The following is an 18472-nucleotide window of genomic DNA, read 5'->3' as shown; positions in this document are numbered from 1 at the left end:
TTCCATATATTGTATTTGCTAAATGAGCAAGCATCTATAATGTCAGGCTAGACTAGTTATCCTGCAGAATATCTGAAGTTTTCAGCATGCTAGAAAAGTCTTCACAATTTCGTTTGTTGCAGTAATCAAGACAGAAAAGTGTCATCCTGCCTCCCTGCAATCAACTGGCTTTGATTTAAAAGCTAGCCTTGAGGCCAGGAGACCCTGATCTCAAACAGCAGGGGCTGCAAAGGCACCAGCCCGCTCCTTTAGTGGGGAACAGGAACACTGCCTGGACCAGGGCCCCTTCTCCTGCACATGCACGGGGACCTCAGTCACCTGGTGGGATGGCAGATCGCTCGCACCGGGCCCTCTGGGGGAGTGCGCGGGAAGATGTAAACTGGAAGTAAATGCTATCCTCAGGAGGCCTTCACAGAAGCTACAGGGAAAGGTCCCTGGCCGTCTGCCATGAAGGTCTTTTCATGGCCCCATCAGCTGGCTCACCTCCAGCTAACCCTGCGAGCAGCATGAACAACAAGCTCCTATGGCCTGTTTGGCTGCACTGGGATGTTGGAGCACCCTGGCTTTCCTAGAGCACTCTCTGCCCCAGTGCAAGGACTTCCCTGCCCCAATATCTAGGTTTCAGCAGTAAAAGAAAGAGGGCAGGCAGCCCCTCTGACGGGAATCACTTAATTTGGAGTCAGGTTCACAGACACGCTGCAGCTGCACATCAGTCTCAAAGTGGGGAACAACTTCCCTGATGGGAGTTTGGTGCCTTCTTGAATCTCCCCATCAGGGTATTCTCCAGCTGAACCCAAAATCTCCCTCTGCTCTTTTCAGGAGAAAACTGATGACCCAGGACCAGAACATCCCCACAGACTCCTTCCCTTTTCCCAGTTAACAACCGAGTGCAAATGCCTGGTGTCCTTCACCCTCAGGTTGAGCCAGAACCGTTAACCTTCCCTTGTTTGGGCAGACATACGTGCTGAGACAGAGAGACCTGACCAAGGATCATAGAGCTATGTGGTACTCCACTATCCATTTAATCTTCTCCCTCAGACTAGGAAAGACAATCTAATACTCTACTGCAGTTAGAAGAGCTGCCAACATTTTGCACTGCATTGTTTAATTTCAGCGAGTTAAGGGCTCTGTCATATTTTCTAATATAACATGACAGGTAAAAAAAGGGTCTGCAGCAGTGAAAAGATACAATTTTTGCCTCTGAAACCTATCATGTGTGACACATTTTTGGGAGGTACTTTTATTTCCCTTTGTCTTGACTTATTCTTCTCTTCAGAGTTTTTATTCTGTCTTGTTTCTCCTTGTATTTCAGTAGTGCTAGTACCCCCCTCCACCCCACCCTGGTTCAAGATACTGTACAGCACTTGTCCTCAGTCTGAAGGATTTTGGAGCAGATACAAACACAGTGAAATGGGAAATGCAAGGCATCGGTGGGGGAGTACTGGGCATCACAGCTCACTTGTCTCAGCATCCTCCTTGACCATTGCACACTTGACTGCCTCGGATTTGATTCTCCCACCTGCCCATCACTGTACCTTGCCTTTCTCTCAGTTCTGTGCACTTGTGACTAGACGTGTCGTGTTTTAAAAATTAGGGCACATGTTAAAATCTTCAAGAGAGAACAATGCTGCCTCACTGTTCAGCGTAAAAGTATATCTGAAAGGGTGAATGTGACCCAGCAGTACTGAAGATTTAGTGCCATCTTTATTTTCTTTAATGTTTCTTTGATCAGTTGTGACAATTGGGAGAAGTGCTCAAAGACTGGAGGAAAGCAAATGTCACTCCTTGTCCTGGTTCCGGCAAGGATGGGGTTAATTTCCCCAAGGAGCCGGCAGGGGCGGCAGGTATTCCATCCCACGTGCCCCATGCCCCGCTATAAGAGGCGCGAGCCGGGGTGGGGGGGGCAGTCGCCACTCGGGGGTGGGCTGCGGCGGTGCGGGTCCGGTCGGCGCGTTGTGCGGCGGTACTGTAATCGCGTTCTTGTATTCCTTTACCGGTGTTATTGTTTTTCTTTCTTCTTCCCTTTGTCTGTTCTGTTAAATTGTAATATTTCAACCCACGAGTTTTGCCCTTTTCTGCCGATTTTTCCCACGGCTGTGGGAGTCGAGCGAGTGGCTGCGTGGGTCTCTGTTGCTGGCTGAGGCCAAACCATGACACTCCTGTATTCAAGAATGAGGATTTGGGGAATTATAGGTCGGTCAGCCTCACCTTGATCACTGTGAAGGTGATGGAGCAGCTAATCCTAGAAACCATATCCAGGCACGTAAAGGACAAGAAAGTCATCAGGAGTAGTCAACATGGATTCACAAGGTGAAGTCATGCTTGATCAGCATGATGAACTAATACGGTGAAATGACTGGCCTGGTAGACAAGGAAGGAGCAGAAGATAGTGTTTATGTAGACTTCACTAAGGCTTTCAACATTGTCTCCCATAAGATCCTCACAGTGAAGTTGTTGAAGTATGGGCTGGATGGGCAGATGGATTGAAAACTGTCTGAATAGCCGGGCCCAGAGGCTGGTGATCAGTGGCACAAAGTCTTGTTGGAGGACAGTAATTCGCAGCATACCCCAGGGGGTCAATACTGGGTCCAGTCCTCTTTAACGTCATTCATTAATGATCTGGATGATGGGCAGAGTGTACCCTCAGCAAGCTTCCTGATGACCCAAAACTGGGAGGAGTGGCGAATGCACCAGAGGGTCATGCTGCCATCCAGAGGGACTTGACAAGCTGGAGAAATGGGCTGTCAGGAATCTCATGAAGTTCAACAAAGGCAGGTGCCAAGTCCTGCACCTGGAGAGGAGCAACCATGGGCACCAGTATATGCTGGGGGCCAATCAGCTGGTGAGCAGCTTGGCAGAAAAAGATCTGAGAGTCTTGATGGACACTGAGTTGGACAAGACCAGCAACATGCCCTGGCAGGAAAAAAAAGGGCTAATGGTATCCTGGGCTGCATTAAAAAAGTATTGCCAGCAGGTCAAGGGAGGTGATCCTTTCCCTCTGCTCAGCACTGGTGAGGCCACACCTGGAGTGCTGTGTCCAGTTCTGGTATACTCCATTAGAGAGAGATATGGGCATATGGCAGAGAGTCCAGTGAAGGGCCACAAAGATGGTTAAGGGACTGGAGTGTCTCTCCTATGACAAGAGGCTGAGAGAGATGGGACTGTTCAGCCTGAAGAAGAAAAGGCTGAGGGGGGATCTTACCTGAAGGGAGGGTGCAAAGGAGACGAGGCTTTTCTCGGTGGTGCCCAGTGACAGGAGCAGAGGCAACGGGCACAAACTGAAACACAGGAGATGCTGTCTGAACACCACATTTTTTTCACTGGGGGTGTCCAAGCACTGGCACAGGTTGCCCAGGGAGGTTGTGCAGTCTCCCTCGTTGGGGATACTGAAAAGCCATTTGGACCAGTCTGATAGCACAGGGCATGAAAAGAGCTGACAAAGTCATTGTGCATTAGAAACATCTTTGCCTTTTGAAGCGTGCAATGTTGTTGGCTGATTTTCTGTGTGCCTTTGGCACTGCAGAGTGGCCAAGTCGTCTCAGACTTTCCCAAATCCTGACTCCCTTCGCTCCCCCTGGTCTAAGTTTACTGTGAATGTGTCTCATAAAGTTATTCTGATGCAATGTTTGATGAATTTCTCCTGCTTTGGGTTATTGCACAATGGCTGTGCCGGCACAGACAATTTAGCCAGGTCACAAGCTCTGACAAATGCCTGTCTATGACATGTAGACCATAAAAGTCTCTAGCTCACATCAGTTCCAAGAAATTATGGGGTTAGCCCTTGAGACCAAACTCCTCATGCTCCACTCCATGGAAAAAATTACCAGGACTCAGTTTCTAAACAAGAACCATCTCACAGGCAGGCTGCGCTCACATGGAAATCGACTCCAGATGCCCCACTTCTTCAACACGCATTTCTCTCAGCCCTGCACCTCCCCATCCCCTCAGTCCACCTCTGCCTTAGCCAAAAAAAAACAGAGTCCCAGTTTCACTTCCAAGAGTTTTTCAAATTCCTTGCACCCTTGTAGAGCTCTTTTCTCCTTTTCTAGCTCTCCGAAGAAGAATCTTAAAACCTGCCTTCAAAACTTTCTGTCTCTGGGTAGATCCAGAGACAACAAACAGCAGTTTCTTGTTCTTTCTCAATTTGGAGAACTGGGAGCCTGCTGCTCTCAGAAGTGTCGCAGGCAGTCTGCAATGGTGCTGTCTGGTGTCTGTACAACAGCAGTGAACTCCAGTAGTGCGGAGTACAGCAATGTTCTAATGACTCTAGTAAGAAATGGGATGGCAGCATGTATTTGATGCACATTTTGCCAAAAAACACTGCTCACAGGAGTTTGAAAAGCTGACAGAGTGTAGTAGTTGCGAGACATTTTTTCCCCCTCTTCCTTAGCAGCTGGTGTTCATTAGCTGGGCTAGCAGAGCACCACTGCCGTTAAGCAGGAGCAAAGTTGTTATTAGCACGAGATAATCTCCAGTCATGAGAGTGGGCTTAACACCCAGTAAACTATAAGGTACAGATGTAAATTCAGTATGCTTGTGAAGCAAAACACAACTCCACATGGCTGCGGCCAGTGGGGGCTGGAAGGAGGGGCTGAGGGAGTGTGGTGTTTTACTTCAGCTCAATGCTGATGCTTGAGAATTTGGATGTTTTAAACTACTAATGAAGTTGAGCAGAACTAGGAAGCAGGCACTGTATCTCTTTCCCCAGGCCATCCTAGCCGGCATGTTTTAGTACCGGTCTGCGGCCTCTCATAGCAGTAGGTGCGATTTCCAGTTTTACAAACACTTTGTGCATCATTGATACGCGTTCAGAAGGGATTTTTGTCAGGGTGACTGTGCTGATTCCCTTTGCTACCTCTCTCCAAGCCCCTTCTCTTTGCCTTCACTGCAGCTGGATATGCAGAAAACAAGTGGATGCCACAAAACCGGGGCACTGAAAGCCCAGGACAGAGGAATTTCAGTCCTGGCATCCGAGTGTGCCCTGCAGGGAAATCCGTGTCAGCAGCCATGAACAAACATAGTTTGCTCATCTTGCATACAAAATGTTTGGAATATTAACTTTCTTCAGCCTCTCTGACTGAATGCCAGCTACATAAATTATTCAGACCAGTAAGGAGCTCAAAACCAATCACCAGTTTAAGGCAGTCTTTCTTTAGAGGACAAACAATTGCAAAAATGGGAGGTTTGAAATGTCACAGGGAAGCCATCTACAACACTGTCCCAATGGGGCTGAAGAAGGGAAGGGTCTGAAGAGTAAAGGAGAAATGACTCTTCCCTGAAAAAGGGAAGGGTCTGAAGTGAAAGGAGAAAAAGGCCAGGAACAGGTGTCTCTCCCATTTTATATAAGGAAGACGGAAGATGTCATTGGGTATTCCCTCCCCTTCTGTAGCTCAGCATCAGCTCTATTAAAAAAAAAAAAGTAATTCAAAGAATACTGGTCTCCCCCCAGCAGCTAGATTGTGGTGATGAAGCAGGTTTTTACGTTGATAAAGCGTCAGGGGGAGCTGGGGAATGTGCAGGCAAGAGTAAAGGCACCTGATATTAGCCTGAAAACGAAGAGTGGAGAAACTTCAGTAGGGGTTGAACTGAGCCCTCAAAACATCGGAGAGAAAATGTAAAAAGCTGATGTCACACTATGCAGAAGACGAAGAGAAAGGCTGCAGCCTGTTCAACATAGCACATAGGGTTTGAATGTCCCTCTGGAAGTGTTTTGTTTTATGTTTTTTTTTTTGTTTGTTTATTTTGAAGTTAAGAGTATTTGCCTGGAAATGGGATCTTTGTTACTTTGGAGATTATCGATTTCTGCTGCTAATTCCTTTTTTGAAGTAATAAGCCTCTTTGTAACATTCCTTTTGTTTTGCTGTGGAAATACTTACAAAGTAACAACAACAAAAAAAGATTATCACTTTGTGGTCCAAATTTAGCCTCTGGGTAATTATATGCATCTCAGTACCTTCAAGAGAAGAAAATGCAGATGGGACCAGAATTCTCTCAAGTAAAAAATATCTTGTCATGCTTTTAGGCCACTAGATTTAAACCTAAAGGTGACGATACAACTATGAGCAAATCGTGTCTAATATCTTGTCAAAGTAACAACTGTTCAGTTTCCTAAGGCATTTTGGGTTGGGTTTTTTTAATTTATTTTAACCAGATGAATAATTTCTTCTCTTTTTTTTTTTAAATTAGAAATCCTTGGTGTTTTCTGTCTCTGGTGCAGCATGTTTTTGCTGATGTTCCACGAGACGCTGCAATTTAAAAAAACCCTATTTCTGGACTTTGCTAATGCATAGTAGGCTCTGGCAGTGAAGGTGTTAAATACACATCAGCTGGAAGGGGACAGATTGTGTTCTTGAACCAGGTGGGAATTTATACAATGGGTGAATCTCTGGGTAGGGTGGTGAAACATGAAATTCTCTAGAAAGGTAAGAAATGAATTCACAAACAGTGATGCAGATACAAAAGAATCAATGTTGTAAAACATATGCAAAAGCCCAGTCTGATCAGCAGGTATCACAGATCCAGATGTGGCCGTTAAAGGGCCAGGAATGACCCAGACATCTGCACTGCAGCTGGCAATGCAGCTGCTGGGGAGACCTCTCCTTGTAACCTGCTTCAGTAGATTTGTGCTTGTAATTACCGTAGCAGTTACTGCAAGAAGACTTGTGTCAACTGGAGTTGGCTGAATAAGGGAGTTTTTGCATTTGGTACTCAAATTGAACAAAATAATTAACAAGTGGGGTAGGGAAAACAGTATAAAAATAGCAAATTGAGACATTAGTTTTTTATTACAAACTGAAAACTAGCTTTTCAGGACAGAATCAAGTATTTTGTCCAATACTTTTTTTAATGCTTATTTATTTATTAAGAAAAGTATGTCTAGTGAATTGTTTTCTCAGCTGAAACTACTCACTAAGTTTGACCTCACCTTGCAGATAGTTTCTGACCTGATGGAACTCAATTTCTCAGGAATTTTACTGTTTCACCCAGCCTTAATTCTTAATCTTCAAGTGAACATTGTAGGCACCTGCACTTTGCAGTATGTCACTGCTATTCATCACCTGCCTTTCATGCAATCTATGGGCTGAAATCCCTCTGGCATAAAATAGTTAATCGCTCTTAAAACTCTCAAATTTGTTCACTTCCAGGAATTTTTCACTTCACTAACAAGACAAAGTGTTGTCACCATGCTATTTCCTATGCATCTTTTCTCCTAGAAACTGAATTATCGTGGTTTTGAATTGCTAACACTGCCAACTTCTGTTATAAAAGCGTTTATTTGGAATTCCTGTATTGTGGCTGTTCCGAGTCACTGGGTATTTTAGCTTTTGATTCATTTCTCAGAAAGTGGGTAAGTTGCGCTTTTTTGACATTACCAATATAAAGTGCCCGTTTGGAGGTGAATTTGATTTCTGCAGTATTGTTCATTTGCCTTTCTTCATGCTGGTGCTGGTAAAATGGTCTCTAACACGGTCAGGGGATACACATAGTTCCTCTCTCTCCATTCTTTGAGTGGTCTGTAGCTGCTGCAGTAAGAGAGGAGACTTTTTCAAGTTGGCCATATAAGTACTGAGCTTGCTGTCAGCAAGCTGGTGAAGCTTACTCCCCAAGTTTCCTTCATTAAAGCCAACAGCTTTTTTGCATTTTGGATTGAGATTTGCCATGATGGTCACAGATTATTTGGACTGCTAACCAAAATTGGATTGTTTGTTTACGTGTTTTAAATGCCTCTGCCTTGATATTTTGGGATTGCAGTTGTGTTAGTGCATATATGAATAAGAAGATAGCGTGCTGTTGCTTTTTTATTTAGACAAATTGCATACCGACAGTGTTAGAAGTGTAAGACACCTGCTAATGGACAGGCTATGTACATACAGTCACTATGGTCCATATATAATCACCATGTAGTCACTGTGGTCCACAGAGGCCCATCAGGAGGTCTGATCGTCAGGCTAGCTAAATATAGGGAAGATGTTTCCTCCATTGTGTGCTTCTCTTCCTCGGAGCCAGCAGCATAGGCAAGATTTAAGTTTGTGGCAGCAGATTTCTCAGAAGAGGATCCTTAGAGGAGAGGGACACTGGGAAAGACCAGTGGGGTTTTAGAGGGTTGTAGGTGTTTTGGGGAGTGGGGTTGTGCTCCTGTTGTCATCCCTCAACCTTCCTCCATGGTTTCTTCCCTGGACCCACAGACCTTCTTCCTGCCTAAAGCGTTGTTTCCTCTCTCCATCCTGAGGCCACCACACACACACAGGAGTAACTGCTTTATTCCTGTATCAAACCATGCTCAACCACGCGAGCTTCCTTGAGCATCAGGAGGCAGGGTTGGGGGATATGTCAAGAGGGAAGGGGGCTCTTGCTTGGAGATGGCTCTGCTTTTAAGAGCATAACTTTTATGGTAAGAAGCAGCCATGTGCTGGAGACAAGAAGGATACCCAAAATATGTTTAATCCAAGTTGCTAAAAACACCAGGGGACAGTGTCACAACTGCAGTCACAACTGGCTTGGTTGGGTGACAGAGAGCTGAAGCCGTCTGGGCCCCTGCTTCAGGTCTATTGTTTGGCAGAATGGTCCATAGGGTAGTCCAGGAAGGCCTTCAGCAGCAGGAGATTGGGGACACCTTTGCAAATATATTAATGGTAATATGGTCTCCTACAGATTTTTCAAATACAAGGTTACACCTCAAAACTGAGTAAGTGCAGAAGATGTCAGGAGAAGCCTCCAAAGACTAGTGTTTGGAGGAAAAGAATATTGTATTTAACCAGAGAGAAGTAACTCACTATGAGGAATAAGGCAAATAATGTTTCTACGGTTTAGCATCTAGATCTTTCCTTCAAAAATGCATCTTTAAAGACTCATTGCTCTAAGTATGTTTGTTGACAGACGCAAAACCACATTACTATATAGAGAAGAGATTTTAAAACAAACCGGACACAATAATGCCTATAGACAGTAAGCATGTATGTTCAACTCAGATTGATTTTCGTAGTGCCATTTTGTTCAAGTCATTCATGGATTGACCTTGAACTGAGAATTATGATCTCTTCAGCTTTGTGAAATCAGCTTTTGGTTCAACCTTTGGAGATGCAAGTGTCTTCTCACAATGCTGTACAGACAACAGAAGAACAATCACTAACATTTTAGAACATTTTTTTCTTTATTACAATGGGTCCTAACATCCATCTGTTTTTTTCTGGCATGCTTTAGATTTTCAACCAGCATTTAGTACATTTTTCCCTCTGGATTTCTAGTACTCAAAATTATACCATTTTTATTTTTCCTAAAATATATTCTTGAATTAGATACACAGTAAATTCCCTCCTCTAAAAAAGATTGTTCTTTGTTTCCTACTGCGGTTGTTGGATGTTTTCTTCTTGGGATTAGGGATAAGAGATTTGAGAATTAATGCTGCAAAGCTCATGTGGTGTAACTATCTTAATTCCTCCATGCCCTTTTTTTTAAATCATTTAAATTTGCATGATCGTATTTTATGTGAACCGCCAGCATTTGGCTAAAAGGTTTGATATTAATGAAGCAGTACAGTCATGAAACAGAGGAGGCTCCATTTTAGAGCTTGAGGTGTGAGACATGAGCTTGCGTGATCTTGCAGTGTTCCACGTATCAGTAGGCATTTTGCAGTTAGTGTTATTGAAAAGGGAACCGAAATCTGAATTTGTTTGTCTAGCACTACTTGGCTTTACCATTAAAAAACAACAAATAATTCTTTGGTAAAATGCAGGTGTCTGCATTGTGACACTGTGGTATAATGAAAGATTGATTGGGTATGTCATGTTTCTACTCAGAGTCATAGGACTACCTAGTTATTCCTTTATTTATTTTAATAAAATACGGAGTTCGTGGCCCAAGATGATTCTGCTTTATTTGGATATTTTACAGAAATGTGTTCTGTATATGATAGGTGAGATTTTAACTTTATGCAGACATAATGAATTGTTGAAATCTACATTTTGAATATAATTCTTTTTCCCTGGGAGACCTAATCTGGGCAGCTTGTTCTTTCTTGGGGAGCTTGTAACTTTCCCAAGAGGAAATCAAAATCATAATAAATCAATCCCTCAGTCAGCTGAAATAGAAGAGACCTCATTATTTGAGCTATGAGTCAAGAATGGATTCACATAGGCTAAAGAATGATAAAACAAATTGGTCAGGTTTAGAGTTTTAAACAAAGGGCCAGCTTGGTTATATTTTTCACTATCCACAGATGCTTGAGCAAGCAGAAAATTTGCTGATTAGTTTTTCTGAAAATCTTCACCGCAATCTAGACTAGGCGGAGCTTTAAAGTTTATATTGAAGCTGTTTCTCAACACAAAACCAAGTCTGGGATAAGCATAGTTTTGGGGAGTAGTAAAAGACTGCTTAAAGCCTAAATTAAAATCTGAATAATTTTAGTTGAAAACCTGATTTTCCTGCAGAGCCCAGCTGGATACATGACTGCAGATGTGTTACGGGAACTCTTATTTGGTTGGTTCATGTGCCAGACTGCTCTGTATGTCTTGCGGTGCACTGGGAAGAACTGCTGAGCAAATGCATTGACTCTCTCCTCCAGGACATGGGACTGCTGCACCTATCCTGGACTAGGCGGTCCAGTCCAGGGCACAAACTGGGATGCTGCGGCAGCAGTACTTAGATCTTCAACTGTTACTTACCAGTTTTTACATTTTCAGCAAAAGCAAGCACTTCCTACCAAAAGTGTCTAACTAGTTCTCATCTAAACTCTGTCTCAGTGGTGCTTCACCCATTTTACCAGGGATGAACAGGGGTCTCTGCCTGCTTTGGTCTGCTCTAGTCATTGCCACAGGCTTCTTTATACCTGCAGAAGCACCACCATCTCCCAGGGGCTGAATGTTTAAAATCAACAGGGAAGTGGAGAGCAGTCATTACGTGGTAACTGAATCGTGGCAAGCACTCCTTATGGTTTTATTGCCTTAATTTCTCAGGAAAAGGAGTTATAAGGCGTATTATCATGACTGATACCAGGAGACTTGTCACGCAGGAAAGAGAGCTTAAAGGAAGAGATAATGTATCCTACAAATTAGCCAACATCTTAATGGAGTCTAGTACAGGAATTTCAATGGCGTAAAACCCTTACATTTACTTCTTTGGGTAGGGATTTTATATTTAATACGCCTTCAGTTTATTCACTCGATAAAACGGTATTTAATCCCATTTTATAAATCCTGTTAGGAGAAAGATAGTCCTCTCTAGACTCTAAAGTCTGGTTGGCAATATCTGGGATGATACTTCAGAGAAAGTGAACCTCCAGGCTTACAATTATTTTTTGCTCATTGTGCAGTGACATAAGGAAAAGAGGTAGTTCATTCCTGCCCTCTGCTAACAGTTAACTGGCAGAAGCAAACACAAGATTTTCTTCTCCATTTTTCTCTTCCAATTTTCTGTGCTGGGCATGGGAGTGCAAAGAGTCCCTGGTAGCCTATACTTCATCAATATTGCTTTGCTATCAGCATAATTATTGGGAAAAGCAAGCTAAATTAAGCAACAGTAAGACTCTTTACTCCCATTGAATTTTCCTCATGTTGAAATATATAGCTGATGTAAATCAGCGCAGTTCTACTGGCTTCGGTCGTCCTCATTTATGCCAACTAAAGAGCAATGTGACAAGTAGTGCTTTGTAGCAGCTGGCTTCTTGTGTGCCCAGCTCAGATTTACTGCTCTCTTAAAGCAGTCTTTAGGGTGGTATGAACCCAATTGCAAGTGAGTGAAAAGATTTGCATCTACAGAATAAATTCAGGAGTTGCTCCAGAGGTTATGCCCCACTGTGCTCAGAAGTTATTTTACATCGCAGTGACCTGCGTCATCAGGAAGAGCTGCATGAGCATGGCTGGGCTCCGTTTGGTGATGTTCTGCACACCTCACCATACTGCTGCATGCCCTGTTGTGACCACCCGTGACTTATTTGCCCATCAGCCCTGCTCTTGAGTCACGCACACCAGATGTCACCATTCAAGCAGTAGTGAGCTGCTGGGTTCTGCCTCTCATATCTGCAAACACTCAGTTAACAAGGCTGGCGAGTATGTGGGGCATCTTTTTCCAGCAAGCCCTGTACTATATCCAGCCATTATACTTACAGATGACCCCATACTAAGCTCTTAGATTTTCTTGCTCTCTAGGCAGAGGCAAAGATGAATTCCTGATACCCAGAAAACACATCCAGCACTGTCCTATTCACACAACAAGATGGATGGCATTAACCATCTCTTTCTCAGAGCTCATCCACAACAAAACAAGAGACTAAGGAGAGAACACCCATGACAGAGTAGGGGACAGCCAAGGCAGCCAGGAGCACTGTGCTTCAAAGGTGCTGCCAGACAAAGGGGCTGCAAGAATCTGACCCTCAGCCCCACAGCTAGTTGGCCATTGTCCTGAGAGCCATCTGAGTATGGCCACACTGCAGAGCAGGGCAAGCATCACTTCTTCATTTAAGTATTTTGTATTGCCTAGGGAGATGTACAGCTATTTTTTCCTTTTATTGCTCCTGCAGGACACTGCCTCATGGAGCAGAAACTTCCCATTCTGAGTTTTCAGTTTGCTGGGCAGGCTCCAAACAGTACCATCCATCAGTGAAAATGCTGCCTCTCTTTCCTCTGGTTCCCTGAAGAGATTACACCCCCACCAGCTAATATTTTAGGTCTACAGCAATTGATTTTTCATGATTGTCCCTCGTGCCCCAAACTCCTACTCATCCACCGTGACATGCCAAGCCCAGCCTAGAATTAATTCAACAAAACAAACAAACAAACAAAAAACCACCACACAATGCCCTTACAAGAGCTGAGCAGCTCTTTCTATAGATCTAGTACAAGGAATGTGGTACATTTTGATCGTACAAGGAATTAATTCAGAAAATTGGTTCACTGTAAATCTTAGGAAAGTTTTCTTTGTAGTAAAACCTTTGTCAGTGTATTTGCAAAATAGCTATTAACTGCAAAACCATATGAAGTATAAGCCAGGCAATACATTGCAAAGCACAAATTACAAAAAACAAACTTTCCTATCCCCTTGAATGCCTGAAGCATATTGCAAAACTGCATGAATGGCACAGTGAAGGTGAAGCATGTTCACACAAGAGATTGTAGATACAGAAAGTGCTGTTAAAGGTTGTTACTTTTTGATTCTACTTGTTAAGGCCTGCCTTACCTTTTCCTAGGTTAGACACCTATGTTCGTACAGCTCCATGAAACAGCCAGAGTCACCTTTCTGACCAACAGCAGCATCGCACGTCCCACTCGGTTCTTACAGTTTTCACAAGCAGATTTGTTCTTTGCTGTTGCACCAGGCTCCTTCCTCACCTCCATTTTCTCCTGTTTATTCTGACTGTGCTGTTAATGATACATTTGTTTCCTGACCTCTGGCCTCTTGACAGCTTCATGCAGCCCCCGTGATGTTAAATGAAATAAGGCACAGCAGCAATCCAGCAATCAAACCACTGAAATCAACTTCTGCAAGCTAGGTGGGCTTCATTAATATTTTTTTATTCTGGGCAGCACAGGAGGGAAGGTAGAAGAGGGGAGGTGTCACACCTGCTGCTTTGCCAAGATCAGAGTGGCACACTGGAGATAGTACACTGAAATTTGCTGTGAAAAAAACTATATCTTTGCAGCCATGGTAAAAAAGCAATAGCTGCTACGTTTCTTGATTTACAGGATCTGTAACTAGCATCAAGATTTTCGAAGATGGTAACATTAACAGCTGTTGAACATCTGGCAAACCTAGAAGTTAAGAGGCAAGAAAAAAGAACTAAATTGAGGCTGTTCTAAAGAGCTGGTGGAGTTGTTTGTAAAGTCCAAAGATAGTTTGGGGGCAGAAGTCACTGTAACAGCAAGAGAAGAAATGAAATTAAAAGAGCAAGAGACCAAGAAGAGAGATAATTGTGAGAGTTCGAAAGGGAAGGGCTGGGGAAGGAGCTGAGTTTGTTTGAGGAGCTCATCAAGGAGGGACACAAAACGAGGGAGGAGGAGGAGGTTCAGTCAGTCCACAAGGATGATGGAAATGGGGATGTAACAGCAATTCATGGAGATGAAAGCAGACACCGGTACTGGAGGCCAGGAACCTCCAGAGCTTCTTTCTATTCATTACCTTCTTCCTCCTCCAGCTGTGCTTCACTGTTTGCACTGTAAGGACTAGTCAGGACTTTGTTCCACTACGAGGGTACCTTATCTTTTCCTACTGCCCATGTCTTGCTATTAAAAGTCCTTGGGTTTGTAAGAGTCCAGAAGCAATCAACGACCCATGAATGCAGATAGCTTCAGATCTCCAGACTGAATCTATCAAAAGTGTCATGGCTTTTTCTGCCATGTAAGTGCGTTGCTTGAAAATGGCGGTCATCATTTAGACAGGAGCACTCTGCAGCCTGAAAAGCGTTAATAATGGGATCCATAAAATAATTTGACTCTCGATGGGGAACACAGGCATTCTTGGCTGGCTTTTTCTAGGGGCCCTACAAGGCAGCATGGGGAAGAATCCCAGAGTCCATAGGTCTCTGAGCAGCACAGGAGTAGAGGGTGCATATAATACCAAGGGCATACTTGGAGGAAATCTCTGTCCTATTGTGTGGAAACAGTGACACAAGGAAGTGGAAGCATTGTTTAAAGGCATCTACTTCATGGTATGTACCCCAGTAAGTACATGGAAGACTTGGTCCTTTTTGTAAATCACCTATGTAGACAGATAAAAATTTTGCCTTTTGTTAGAAATGGTCCAGTGTGAATTGTTCTTGACAGAACTGTTAGCTGAGTCCTTCAGCCCCTGTTTTCTTGGAAAAGGGAGGACCTTTTCAGGAGCATTCTCTTCAGACTGATTTCTCCTTGCTGTGTGATATTTGTTTCTATAGAAGCAGCCACACACTGGATGGCTGGAGACCATCCTTAACATCCCTCTGATGCATCCTCTTGAAAAGCATCACGGTGCGGTGGATTAAAAACATTGTATAACTCAATTCCTGGAGACATACATGGTGGGGCTAAGAGCGGCAACTTTTTTTCTTTGATTCTCATGCACTGCTAGAAATAAAGTAGTTTTAATTGCTTCATAGTCCTAAGGTGAAGTCTCCCATTAGCAACAGCTACTGTATCTTAAAGATGGTAATAGCAAGCACTTGAGTAGCACTCTCTGTCTTCCAAGTACTTTGCAGACATTCTTTACTTCTGAATTAAGGATGAGCTTCTGTCCCTTTCAACACTTTTTCCAATGAGGTAAATATTCAAGCTGCTGTGGGAAAGAGACAAAGCTAATTACTCCAAATTCTCCACTGGAATAGGGCCATGTTCTGCTGGTTTGTTTTCATGGTGTGAAGAAGCCCCAAAGGACGTACGGCTGGTATCACCTCTGCTGGTGGAAATCTTCAGGCTGTATGAAGTCAGATGCCTGTAGCACTTCTGCCTTCTTGCAGCTGGTGTAGGGGATGGGCTCCTACCTACCCCATGCACGTCAGCCCTGTGCACCATGCACGATGTGAGGGGCTGGGGTATTGAACTGGCGCATGGGTGAGCTCCTGGCTCTGGAGAAAGCTGGGGATGTGTGTGCATCTCTGAGCAGTGGCTCAGCCCCTGGGTTGTGAGGAGCCATTGTCAGATATCCCTCAGCCCCTCAGCCGTGGAGAGACAGCCCCATTTCAGAGAGCTTCTGTGCCCCGGGTCAGGGGAAGCAGTCATCGCAGAAGATGAAGCCACATAGCCAGCATTCATATCATGTTTCTTATCAGTACCCAGTACCTCGCATGGGAACTCATGAGCCAACTGGCAGAGACTGGGGCCCCCAAGTTGGGAACGTCTCTGAATGACCACGTCTGAAGGAAGAGGCTCTGTCCTGTCACTGGCATCGTTGACAAAACTCCCATTGACTCAGAGGAGAGTATGAGGAGGCCCAGCAGTGTTGACTTCTGATGTCATCTCCCTGGTTTACTTTGTTTTCTAAAGACCCCTTTGTGCTTCTCTCCCTTGCTTTGTATTCCGAATAGTCAGACCAATCCCATGCTCAGGTTCCCCATTTTTAATTAGATTGCGTTTTGTTGTGACCTATTACGTACAGGTTGACTAGCAAGTCACACGATCCTTCAGTGTAAGATTTAATAAAAGCCACGAGAGGAGGAGAGAAGCGAGGGTGCGGAGGAGGAGGGCTGCTATTGTTCTGCCCTCGTCGCTGCCAAACCATCCCTTGTTTTTGCTGTGGACTGTCTGTGTGCTCAAACGCTGTTTGAACAAACGGGGCACAGTCAGGAGGCTGGCGAGAGGGCAGCGAGAGGGTTAGCCGGGTCTTAGCTAGAAATACTTGCACGAGTCAGGAAGCAGGCATGGGAGGAAGGAAATTAAGTGGAGACATCTGTGTAGCTTAGCTTTCAGCAGCTCTGCCCGGGGTAGGGGTGGGAGAGTCATGCCTAAGATGACATAACGTATTTTGTCTTTCGTGAGTTGAAAACAGAGGAAACTGCAGAAGCGAAGCATGGTCTGTGTCACGCATGGTCCGGGTGTACCAAGTACATAATGGAGCAGTGTCAGTGTGTTCTGCTCTGCCTTCCACACCCCAAAATAACTCTTCAAGACAGAGAACTGAGGAGAATGTGATATGGTCCAAAAACTGATCTTGGACTTTTTTCGCAGACGACTGAGCCAGAGGCCGACTGCTGAAGAATTGGAGCAGAGGAACATTCTGAAACGTAAGTCCTGATACCGTTGACATTTAACCTGAAGCCAGCTAGTTTGGGATAGCTGAGATATATATTGGGTGGGTAGTTTATAAAACATAAACTGTTCTGTACTTGCATCTTCAATAATAATGAAGTGCATCGTAAATGCAAATAAGCATGCAAGTCTGTAGCAACATCTAGAGCTGCAGAAACAATTCTTTAAAATCAGAGTCAGTAAATTCACAAGAATGAACAGTCTATGGGGAAAAAAAAAACAGATGTTGAATCTCTTTTGCAAGTCTTGTTCCAAACAGAGGGTCCATCATTTTGAAAAGCCTTTATGCGGCTCTTACACAGGATGAACATCCCGTTATTAGTTAGTAAAGACATTAGGGTACGGCTTGATTAGTTTTCCTAAAAATCTTCACAGCAAGCTAGACTAGGTGGAGCCTTTATTCAATTAAAGAAGAAACCAATGTGACTCAGGATTATTTCCCTGAAATGTTCCCCTGAAGCTCTTCCTTTAAATCAGCCAAAAACTTTCTGGTAGATCCTCAAAATGTGAAATGATATTTTAAAGGGACAAGATACCATTTAGAGACCCTGATCTGAGTTAAGTTGGTAGTTAAGCTGGTTGCCACCAGCTTCAAGGGAAGCAGTAATAAGTCTAGCACAAATCTCATAATCTCATGAATGAACAGAAAAAAATTAGTTTCTTTACTCGCATTGCAGTGGTTTGAATATTAAAAAAAAAAAAAAAGCAAAGCTGTTTATCTAATGATTGTTATTTTGGAAACAGAAAACAAAAGAAACAAGTTCTTCCCTTTTTAAGTTAGTAAATCCATCATTACAGGGAATTTTTTTAAAAAATACTACAGAAAAAAGTATTCCTAAATGGTACCTTAAAATACCATAGTATCTCCTTAGGTAGGTCCATAATTTATTCTCTCTTGTCGTTCAAATAACTGTATTATCCAGAACCATAAAAGTGTAGTAGCAGAAGATTAGTTCTCTGAATATTAGCAGAAATGATTGATTAAATACTTCAAAATCAAATTCCTAGCAAGTTAATGATAGCGTTAATGCTCAGCAGGGCTTTTTCATCTATTCATGTTATTACGTGTGGCAGACAAAGAGAAGGAGAGGGACACCACTGTCAATGCAAAGAGGAGAAAAGACTGGACAGCCGAGTGGCGTGGGTGAGCCCAAGGCTGCCAGGAAAGCCATTTGTTTAGGGTCAGCCCCCTTTTGATAGCTGTGCTCCTACTGTCTACTCCTAGCTCCCATACCTGGCAGCTGGAGAAGGTCAGGGGCAGAAACTGGGGCAATAGGTGGCACATCCAGCTGTGACTGTCTCACAGGGGAGCAGCAGAACAGCTGGAGGAAGGGGAACCTGCAACGTGACTGATGCCAGCCTCAGGCGAGGAGGGACAGAGGCCAATTCTCTGGGCAGCTGATGCTGTCATCCCGGGACTTGCCACCAGCATGACCCAACATGTGTCATGCACCACCTGGCACTGGTGCGTGACCAGCAAACACCACCCTGGCACTGGTATCGGTGGCTGGGGGAAGGTGGGGGTCTCGGGCAGCTGCTTTGGCAGCAGTGTTTGAACCGGGATGAGCGAAGAGGCTGCGTCTCCAATTCTGAGTGCCTTGCAGAGATTCCTAAAAGTCACATTGCCAAGCGCAGCAGTCACATAGCGGCCTGAAGATGTCTTACATTTCACAGGAATTATCCCCTGAGTCACATTGGTTTCTTTTTGAATTTAATAAAGGCTCTTAAGTGACGTGGATGTATTTGAAAATATTACCCTGAAC

General features: G+C 44.0%; 1 protein-coding gene across 1 annotated transcript in view; it reads left to right on the top strand.

Moving 5' to 3' along the window:
* Window positions 1-18472, top strand: part of PHACTR1 (phosphatase and actin regulator 1) — a gene marked incomplete at its 5' end in the record, with an annotated part of 317672 nt that overhangs the window by 280942 nt on the left and 18258 nt on the right. Inside the window, one exon of the mRNA XM_082479822.1 lies at window positions 16629-16684. Within this exon, the coding sequence (XP_082335948.1) occupies window positions 16629-16684 (56 nt within the window). The remainder of the gene's footprint in view (window positions 1-16628; window positions 16685-18472) is intronic.

Source organism: Vanellus vanellus (genome assembly GCF_965231255.1).
Source record: "Vanellus vanellus genome assembly, chromosome: 2".
Taxonomy (NCBI): domain Eukaryota; kingdom Metazoa; phylum Chordata; class Aves; order Charadriiformes; family Charadriidae; genus Vanellus; species Vanellus vanellus.
This window is presented reverse-complemented; position numbering and strand designations above follow the sequence as displayed.